The following is a 10949-nucleotide window of genomic DNA, read 5'->3' as shown; positions in this document are numbered from 1 at the left end:
CTTGTGGTTACACACATGTACATAGACACGCAGTTACACAGTGTCACACCCACACACCTACTCTGTCCTCCCTCACTTTCTCCCCTTGCTTGTTCGAGGAGGCCATGGGGCATAGCATGAGTCCCAGATGATGGATTTGGAGGCGCTGGGGAAAGAGGCGTGAGCTAGGAGACCGGTGGGCGAGGCCCGCGCTCGCCTCTCCCGCTCCGGGTGGCTAAAGCGCGGAGGCGGGGCTCTGAGTGACAAACTCTCCCGGCCTCACACACTCGCGCTCTTCCTCGATGGAGGCGTGGCCTTACCTGGCCCCGCCTTCCAGTCTAAGTGGCGGGCGGAGAGGGCGGTGCGGAGGGTTAGCCAATGCGAGCTGAGTCCTGCCCCGCCCAGCCTCAGTCTTCCAAGTTGGAGGTGTGGCCTGTTTAGCCTCGCCCCCTGGCCTGAGCAGTGGGCGTGGGGACAAAGCTAGCTGGATCTGAGGCTGGGCCCTCCGAGCCGGCTCCGCCCCGTCGCTCCGGCTAGAGAAAGGCGGAGAGCACCGCCGAGTAGCCATTGGGTTCCCGCGCGTCCTGAGACTTAGAGGCCTTGCATTCCCACGATCCCGCAGCATGGCGGTCAAGAAGATCGCGCTCTTCGGTGCCACCGGCAGGACCGGGCTCACCACCCTGGCGCAGGCGGTGCAAGCAGGCATGAATCGGGGCGGGCAGGGGATGTCACGGGGTACACGGGCATAGCATTAGGAGTGGTCATCATGGGGTTGGGCCGGGCTGGTTGGGGCCATTTGTGCTCCAACCAAGTGTGTGTGAGGACTCAGGGGGACACAGCAAGTGGTCATGGGCGTAGAAATGGGGGAGGCTATGAGATCCAGTTTTACGTTAGTCCAAGGCATAGGAATTACCATGGGAGCCTGGAGGACTCCAGTGACACAGTTATGTGCAAATCCAGGGCTCTTATGAAATGTGGTGGTGGTGCTGGTGGTGCTGGTGGTGGTTGTTAGCACACCCAGAGAGGGTTTACTAACCCAGGCACCACCTTGCCGCCCAGGGCTGCCCTCTCTTCACATGTGTTATATCCTCATATCGGATGAGAACTAGTATTACCTCACTTGACAGATGAGAAAACTGGGGCCCAAAGAGTGACTACCCCAATATCACACAGTCGGTAAATGGCAGTGCGGGGATTTGAACCCAGCTCATGCACTTAACCACCAAAAGTCCATGGGCCCTTGGCTTGGTCAGGGGAGCTGGAAATTGAATAGGTTGAGGGTCAGGTTGCTGTGAGCACCTAATAGAAAGAGGTCACAGAGACATAAGTGAAGGCTTGAGGACCCCCAGTCCTGAGAAAGTCAATGAGGGCTGAAAATTTGGAGTTGCCCCAGGAGAGGGGGCAGGAAAGGAGATAACCATCCTCCAGCATCATTCCCTGCCCCCACGGAGACTCTGCCAACTCTCAGCCGTGCCTGGGACTTCCAGATATAGGACCCCACCCCTGTTGGCTTTGGCGACTCTAAAGATATTGACTATCTACGTGCCCCAAAAGGGTGGAGACTGCCAGGATCCCACTCCCTGCTGCCTTCCAGCTCAGCCCTCCCTTGGAGGGACTCTGCGTGAAATTTCATTAGGCCTATGGCTCTCCCCCTCCCCAGTGAGAACTAGTGAGGGTGTCGACTTGGGACGGGGAGAGCCCTTGGCTTCCCTGGTAAAAACCAATTTGCTGATAAGCATTTTATCATTTTTTTTTTTTTTTTTAAAGATGACCGGTAAGGGGATCTCAACCCTTGGCTTGGTGTTGTCAGCACCACGCTCAGCCAGTGAGCAAACCGGCCATCCCTATATAGGATCCGAACCCGTGGCCTTGGTGTTATCAGCACCGCACTCTACCGAGTGAGCCACGGGCCGGCCTCTGATAAGCATTTTAGGAAGAGTGGGGAAGGAAGCAGGGAGAAGTTGAGAGGTGCTGAGTCATAGTAATAATCTATTGCGGTGTTACTACCTTCCCTTCAATCTCAAATTCTGTCGAGTTCCACTCTCCCACCCTGCTGGTGACAGCTGGGGCTGCACCCAGGGGAATTGAGAGCTGGGGCATAGGGGAGGCTCTGCCTTCTCACTGTGGCTCTGAATTCTCTTCAGAGCTCTCAACTCAATGCCCCCATCGGAAAAAGGAAGGGCTTGAATGAACTGGGGTTTTATTTACCTCAATGATTTTGTAGGGCCAAGAGTCCTGATAGGCATAGACTCTGGCTCCTGCGTGCCCACATTTAAGAGGCCAGCTCTGCCACTTACTACCTGTTTGGCCAAATGCCTTGGTACTGTGTACCTAGATATCTATAAAGTGGGGATGAAATTAGTAGTACTTACCCTGGGGTTCTTGTGATGATTAAATGAGATAATATATGGAAAATGCTTAGAACCGTGTCCAGTGCGTAACTGGTGCTCAGTAAACACTCCTTGGCTGTGTGAACTCAGATTATAGCCTAGCATTGAATTCTGCAAGCTCTGGATCAGATTTGCATAGGTAAAAATTTAGCCTTCTCTACCTACTAGCTATGTGATCCTGGCCCAGCTACCTAAAATTGCCTCGGTTTCCCCATCCTCAAAATGGGCATGAAAATAGTACCTGCCTTGGAGGGTTATTGCAGTCTAGTGCTTCTCAAACTGTGGGTTACAGTGAGTTCTAAAATATATTTAATTGTTCACAGCAGTATCAAAAGTTATCACACGTTAAATATTGGTTTTATGAAACTTGTTTCAATTATGTACATATAGGTTTGTGTGCACTGGGTTGGTCTGTGAAATCTATTTTGTATTGAGGGTTGAGATAAAAAAGCTTAAAAGGGGCATGACCTCCGCAACTTACTCTCAAATAGTTAGGAACAACTTATATGTATATATATATATATATTTCCATATGTATCTGTATAAATGTATTCATATACACATGTACATAATTATGCATGTAATATAATATGTAGATACACAAAAAGAGAGAGAGAAGGATAAAACAAAAGCAAATAGACAGAAAAATGTAAATAAAGAATTTGTAAAAAAAAAAAAAAAAAAGTTTGAAAATACCTTACAAACATTCTTGTTCTTCGTAAAGGGTAAAAAATCTGTGAATTCTTTTTTTTTTTTTTTTTTTTAAGATGACCGGTAAGGGGATCTTAACCCTTGACTTGGTGTTGTCAGCACCACGCTCACCCAGTGAGCAAACCGGCCATCCCTATATGGGATCCAAACCCGTGGCCTTGGTGTTATCAGCACCACACTCTCCCGAGTGAGCCACAGGCTGGCCCCCAAAATCTGTGAATTCTAAAACTGTGTTTTTGGTATGGTAGCCACTAGGCACATGTGGCTCTTAAAATTTAAGATTAAATGGGAGTTGTATTAATTTTTTTTTTTTTGTCCTTTTTGAGACCGGCCGCACCGGTGAGCACACCCGTGAGCAGACCCGTCATCCCTATATAGGATCCGAACCCGCGGCGGGAGCGCTGCTGCACTCCCAGTGCTGCACTCTCCCGAGTGCGCCACGGGCTCAGCCCCAACTTTTTTTTTTGAACACCTCATTCGTGGAAAGAGCATTGTATAGCCCTTGGCACATAAAAGGTTCTCCATAAATGTTGTCACTCATCACCAGTAATGTAATACTGTTGGGGACCCTTGTGCTGGACCTGTGTCAAAGCTCTTACTGTCCTCAAGAACACGTACCTTAGTCTGTTCTGGCTGCTATAACAAAATGCCTTAAACTGGTAACTTATAAACAAGAGAAATTTATTTCTTACAGTTCTGGAGGCTGGGAAGTCCAAGATTAAGGCGTGGTGGTGTCTGGATAGGGCCTGCTTCCTCATAGACCTTCTACCTGTGTCCTCATCTGGTGAAAGGGGCTAGCTAACTCTCAGGGGTCTCCTTTATAAAAGCATTAATCCCATTCATGAGGGGTCTGACCTAGACAACTCCCAGAGGACCCCACCTTCTAATACCATCACCTTTCTGAGTAGGTTTCAGCATATGAATTTGGGGGGGGATACAAACATTCAGACCATAGCAACGTGTTTCTCAAAAAGAAAAAATACCCACAATTTACTAGGGTCCACTTTAGCCAACACCGTGGCCATTAAGCAATGGCCACATTTGCTCCCTACAAGCTCTCACCGCTCCCCAACATGTGAGGGCAGCACAGACTTTGTGTCATTCCCTTATGAAAGGTGGTCACATAGGGTGGGGATCCTGGATGTTGTGATCCTTATTTCAGAGACAAAGATGAGGTCCAGTCAGTGAAGGTGTTGCATGAGGTTCCTCAGCTGGTAAGTGGCAGAGCCCAGTTTGAACCCAGGTCCGTGGGGCAGTAAAGCCTGTGTTTATAAAGGGTCAGGGAGATGGTGGTGAACATGACACGGTTCCTGGACCAGCAGGGCCCTTGATTTACTCCAGGTCAGCATAAGGAGGAAATTCAAGTGACCAGGGGGCCTGGGGAAAGAGAGCAAAGGGTGTCGCAGGCAAAGGGGACAGCACGTGCAAAGGCCAGAAGGCAGGAAACAGCTTGGTGCAGTTGAGGAACTGAAAGAAGTGTGGTGGGTGAAGAGGGCAGTAGCTGTAGCAGAGGCAGGAGAGGAGGAGAGGCCGGATCCTGAGGGACCTCAAAGGCTGTCATGAGGAGCATGGGCTTGATTGCAGGGCACTGAGGGGTTGCAGGAAGGATCTGAGCAAGGAGGCACTTATATAACTGTGGAAAACTTGGTCTGGCTGCCGTGTGGAATATGGATTGGAGGGCATAGGACTGGGCCCAGGAACCTAGAGAGGACCCAGAAAGGGACCAGGAAGGAGACTCAGGGCTGAATCAGGCTAGAGGATAAAGTCATGAGATGATTAAAAGGCACAATACTTTAATAGCAAACAACCAGATAGAGCTTATGAGGGTACTTCAAAAAGTTCATTGAAAAATTGAATTAAAATATAATACAAATCCTTCCATGAACTTTTTGAAGACCCCTCGCATTTCTGTGTCAAGTACTATCCTAAACTTTTGTTAATTTGTCTTAATTTTACTTGTGCTGGCTGTGCTCTACCACGTCTTTGTATTTTGTAACAACTCATTGAGGGCTGGCCGGTTAGCTCAGTTGGCTAGAGTGCAGCCTTGTAACACCAAGAGTGAGGGTTCAGGTCCCCGTACCTGCCAGGCCAAATAAAAAAGGATGGAAGAAAAACCCAGCTTGTTGAGCTATAATTCACATACCTTACAATTCACCCATTTAAAATATGCAATTTGATGGCTTTTCAGCATATTCACAGAATTGTGCAAATATTGTCACAATCAATTTAGAACATTTTCATCACCCCAAAAAGAAACCCCTAGAAATCACCCCCCATTTTCCTGCCCAACCCCTCCCCCAGCCCTAGGAAACCACTCATCTACTTCCTGTTTGTATGGATTTACCCCTTCTGGATATTTCATACAAATGGAATCATAGAATATTGGTTCTTTGTGACTGGCTTCTCTCACTTAGCAGAAAACATTTTCTCAAGAATCATCCATAATGTAGTGTGTGTATCATTATGTCATTTATTTTTTTATTGCCAAATAATATTATGTATAACATACCACATTTTATTTATCCAGTCTTGAGTTGATGAACGTTTGGGTTGTTTCCACTTTTTGGCTATTATGAATAATGCTGCTATGGTCATTCACGTGCAACTTCCTGTGTGATATATATTTTTGTTTCTTTTGGGCATATCTCTAGGAGTAAAACTGCTGCGTCATGTGGTAACTCTACGTTTAATCTTTTAAGGAACTGCCAGGCTGTCTTCCAAGGCAGCTGCATTATTCAATTCATTGCCATCAGCAACGTATGAGTGTTCCTGTTTCCCCACTTGCACACTGACACTTATATCTGTCGTTTTTTTAGTACAGTCATCTTAGTGTGTGTGAAGTGGGGTTTTGATTTTCACTGAGGTTTTGATTTTCATTGCCCTAATGGCTAATGATATTGAGCATTTTTTCATGTGCTTGTTGTCCACTTGTATATCTTCTTTGGAGAAAAGTCTATTCATGGGCCGGCCCGGTGGCCCACTGGAGAGTGTGCCGCTTGGGAGCGCAGCGGCGCTCCCGCTGAGGGTTCAGATCCCATGTGGAGACTGGTTCCCGCTCACTGGCTGAGCACGGTGCGGGCACAGCGCCAAGGGTTGCGATCCCGTTGCCAGTCCCCGGTATGGGCGCGACACCGAGGGTTGCGATCCCGTTACCGGTCAGTAAAAAAGACAAAAAGGAAAAAAAAAAAGAAATGTCTATTCATGTCTTTTGCCCATTTTTAATGGGGTCATTTGTCTTTTAATTATTGTGTTGTGGGAGTTCTTTATATTTTTTAAATATAGCTATATATTTTATATACATATATATATATATATATATATATATTTTTTTTTTTTTTTTTGGACAGCTGGCTGATATGGGGATCCAAACCCTTGACCTTGGTGTTATCAGCACCATGCTCTAACCAACTGAGCTAACCAGCCAGGCCAGTTTTATAATTTTAACTCTTACATTTAGGTCTTTGATCATTTTGAAACAATTTTTTGTATATGTTGCATGAGGCAGAGTTCTGACTTCATTCTTTTGCATGTGGATATCCACTTGTCTCAGCACCATTTGCAAAAAAGACTATTCCTTCCCCATTGAATTGTCTTGGCACTCTTGTTGAAAATCAACTGACTACACTAAACTTTTACACATATTACTGAAGCCAACAACCACCCCGTAAGGTAGAAACTATGATTAGTGTCACTTTCTAAAGCAAAGCCTAAGGCGCAGAGAGATTAAGTGACTTGCCAGGGTCACATAGCTAGCTAGTGGTAGGACTGTGATTCAAAGTTGCTCTGAGGATTAAGTGAGTTAATATATGTGAGAGACTTGGCAGCTGTCACATAGTGAGTGTTCTATAAACGTTATTCATCATTATCATCATCATTGCCCTAGAGTGTAAAAATCTCCCATTATTTGTTTTTGACATAGATGATTGCAGCTATCGAGAGAAATGGAACCATTTTGTTCTTTTTCCTTTTTATCATTTTCAGAGTAAGGGATTAATCCTCTGATAGATGCCAATGGTGACCAATGAGGTTTCTTTGTTAGTTTCATTATGAACTCACAGATTTTTATATATTTGATGTGTTTCAGTTCTTTGCCATCAATATTCTTTTGGACACTCATATTGTCCCTGATTAGCCCAGTGGGAGCCCCTTTAAGTGGCTCTGTGTCCTTTCCGCATATCCCCTTTGTTCTTTTTTCTTTTTAATTTATTCCTCATCATTCTTTAAGCATTGCCTTACCTGCTGTCACTAACAGATGCTCCAGCCTCATCTTGCTCTTTCCCTGCCCCAGCATGACAGTCAGCCACTTCAAGGAGCACTGGTTTATTTTTCAGGAGAATGGTCTTTAGAGACTATTTTGGTTAGCCTGGGCTGTTATAACAAAATACCATAGCCTGGGTGGCTTAAACAACACATTTATTTCTCACAGTTCTGGGAGCTGAGAAGTCCAAGATCAAGGTGCCAACAGATTTAGTTCCTGGTAAGGGCTCTCTTCTAGGCTTGGAGATGGCCATCTTCTTGTTATGTCCTTACACAGTGATAGACAGACAGATAAAGTGCATGGTCTCTAGTCTCTTTTCCTCTTCTCGGACACTGATGCCATCATGGGGGCCTCACCCTCATGACCTTATCTAAACCTAATCACCTACCAAAGGCCCCACTACCAAATACTATCACATTAGGGGTTAAGGATTCACTATATGAATGGGGGGGGGGGACATTTAGGCCACAACAGAAACCACAATAATTTTATTTTTTAAATATTTCCATTACAATTCCCCAAATATTAACATCCTTTACCACTATTTAAAAGAAAAGAAGAAATATGTCAATTGCTAACTTTAAAATGTGTGTGTGTGTTGGGGTTGGGGGGAGACAGTTATCCAAAATTCTTTTGGAAGGGGACATACTGAGGCAATATTCAAGCTCTTTAATGACCACTAAGGGAGGGCCAGACCCTCCAGAAGTAAAGCCGGGGGCAGAGTCTGGGGCCAATTCCAGCACCAGTCAATCTTTGGACAGCTTGAGTCCTCCTCTGTACCTCAGTTTCTTCCAGGACCATTGTAGGGGGAATAGACCAGTGCAATGCCAGGCATTAACCCTTTAGTTGCTGAAGGGTGGGGAAGTCTGTGGGGGCATGGGGGAAAGCCCTTGGAAGCCTCAGTGCAGATTATTTGTGAATCGGCATAAACGTATCTCCCTATTTTAACAACTAGCTGAACATCAACTGTGGGTATGCCAGCAAAAATGTTTGAAGACCACTGCTGCAGAACAGGGGTCCTAGGGGATGGATCTGGGGGTTCATGGTTCTTTCCAGGACCCAGCCCCTGGAACCCAAGAGTGCCAGCTCACAAGTCCACCAACCCACCTCTCTGCTCCTCTTTGCCTACAGGTTATGAAGTGACAGTGCTGGTGCGGGACTCCTCCAAGCTGCCATCGGAGGGACCCCAGCCGGCCAACGTGGTAGTGGGTGACGTTCGGCAGGCAGCCGATGTGGACAAGACCGTGGCTGGGCAGGATGCTGTTGTTGTGCTGCTGGGCACTGGCAATGACCTCAGTACTGGGCCCCCCCTCTGCCCACGGCCTTCCCCTGCACCTCGGCCCCCGGCGCCACCCCCACCCCCAGCCCCACCCCTGAAGATTTATTCTTTCATTTGGCATTTCAGCCTTCCCCACGGGGAGGCTGGGGCCAGCCTGACTCACTGTGTAAACCTTTGCAACACCGGGCCCCAGCCAAGCTCCCCTCCCTCACAGGCAGGCCCACCCTTATTCTTCCCCACCTGTTCCTCTAACTGAGCTTCAAATCAGCAGAAAGTGTTACGGGGATAGGGGCTGAACTGGGAGGTGGGTGAGGGACAGGCAGCCCAGGGGCCTCAGAAAGGGGGCATTGAAGCCATTCCAAATTAGTGTGCATTTATTGAGCACCAACTGTGTGCCTCAACCTTGCTGGGTGATGCTGGGGACACAGTGGTGACCAGTACAGGCCTGGCCCCTGCACTCACAGGGCTCACAGGTGGGAGAGAGGTGGCAGACAGATCCATGATCAAACCGCTATCCCAGATAATCAGGGTTGTGATGGAGGAGGCACAGGCAGAGGGGCGAGGGCCGGGATGGAAGAATCCTAGACAATGAGAACCCAGGGGAGACACCTGATCCTGCCTGAGAAAGGTCATGGAGAGCCTCCCAGAGGAAGTGATAGAGCTGTGAATACACACCAAGTCTCTACCCTTACCCAGGAGATGGACACTAAAGCTGGTTAGCTTAGCTGGTTAGAGCGCCACCTGTAGCACCAAGGTCAAGGGTTTGGATCGTGGTAAAGGCCAGCTGCCAGAAAAAAAAAAAGACATTAAACAAATACTGTAGTTGTCCTAAATAATCCAAAAGGAAGGCTACAGAGTGCATAACAGGAACAATTAATGCTAACAGCGTTTATTGAGCACTTACTGCGTGCTAGGTGCTATCTGAGCACTTTATGGATGAGTGCCACTTAATCCTCACAAAACTCCTTTGAGTACTTACACTGAGAGGCACATAGTAGGTGTTCAGAAAATACCTAGCTGCTGTTATTATTATTGTCTCCATGGTATAGCTCAGGAGCCGAGGCATAGAGAGGCCAGTTGGCTTGCCTGAGTTCACACAGCCTGTGGCCGGAGAGCTGGGACATGTACCCAGACTGTCTGTCTCCACAGTCCACACTCCTCACCTCCATGTTTCATCACACACATTGCCTCCCAGGGAAGGAAGTTACATGAAGGAGGGCTGCATGGTGACAATAATAGTGCTCCAGGCAGAGGGGACAGCAAGTACAAAGGCTTGGAGGCCAGACCTTGCTGGAGTGCAAGAAGCAAAGTCATTTATGGTTTTTTTTGCCCTCCAGCTTTGAAATGGAAAAGTTTAATACTAAACCTACAATTTTAGAATGGTCTGTTCTTAATTTTTCTTTTTTTTCTTCCAGTCTCAGAGACCTATTTGAGTGGTTAAAACAAATTTTGCTTTCATGAAAGAAACTAAAATTGATTTAATCTGCTTTCTTTTTTTTTCAAAATTTTTTTGTTTAGATTTTTAAAAAAAATATTAAAGTCTTATGTGTGCCAGGATGTTTTTTTTTTTCTTTCACTTTTTTTTTTTTTAAATAAAGATGACCGGTAAGGGGATCCTAACCCTTGACTTGGTGTTGTCAGCACCACGCTCTCCCAAGTGAGCCACGGGCCAGCCCATTCCTTTCACTTTTTAATTTTTTATTTGGAAATGATTTCAAACTTACAGAAAAGTTGAAAGGACACCCATATAGCTTTCCCTTTCCCTCTTTTTTCTGTATACAAACACAAACACACACATATTTTTTTTCTTCAATGTGCATTTCCTTAACATATTTTCCAACATTTTTGTTCTTGTTTTTGTCTTTTTGCTGCTGGCTGGTATGGGGAACCAAGACCTTGACCCTGGTGTTATAAGTCTGCATTCTAACCAGCTGAGACAACCGGCCAGCCCTATTTTCCAACTTTTTATTATGAACATTTTCAAACAGAAAAGGTGAAAATATAGTGAAGTTAACACCAATATTTCTGCCACCTCGATTCAAAAATTGTTAATATTTATCCTAATTGGTTTATCTATGCACACACAGATAAATATTTTTTGTTTGTGTTTTTATTTTTCTAAACTATTTGAAATAGAGTAGGAGACCCATGGACACCATCAGCAGCTTCTTTTTTTTTTTTTTTTAAAAAAGATGACCGGTAAGGGGATCTTAACCCTTGACTTGGTGTTGTCAGCACCACGCTCTCCCAAGTGAGTGAACCGACCATCCCTATATAGGATCCGAACCCGTGGCCTTGGTGTTATCAGCACCGCACTCTCTCGAGTGAGCCA

At 46.2% G+C, this 10949-nt stretch overlaps 1 protein-coding gene and 1 non-coding gene across 2 annotated transcripts in view; one reads left to right on the top strand and one right to left on the bottom strand.

The window, feature by feature from the left end:
- Positions 1-466: 466 nt before the first annotated feature.
- BLVRB (biliverdin reductase B (flavin reductase (NADPH))) overlaps positions 467-10949 on the top strand; it is a 16818-nt gene continuing 6335 nt past the window's right edge. Inside the window, exons 1-2 of the mRNA XM_008582634.1 lie at positions 467-681; positions 8470-8684. Of these exons, the coding sequence (XP_008580856.1) occupies positions 603-681; positions 8470-8684 (294 nt within the window). The 5' untranslated portion in view covers positions 467-602. The remainder of the gene's footprint in view (positions 682-8469; positions 8685-10949) is intronic.
- TRNAI-GAU lies at positions 6429-6503 on the bottom strand. The gene has a single exon. It is a non-coding gene; the product is annotated as a tRNA-Ile (tRNA).

Source organism: Galeopterus variegatus, unplaced genomic scaffold, assembly GCF_000696425.1.
Source record: "Galeopterus variegatus unplaced genomic scaffold, G_variegatus-3.0.2 Scaffold93, whole genome shotgun sequence".
NCBI classification, from domain to species: Eukaryota; Metazoa; Chordata; class Mammalia; order Dermoptera; family Cynocephalidae; genus Galeopterus; species Galeopterus variegatus.
This window is presented reverse-complemented; position numbering and strand designations above follow the sequence as displayed.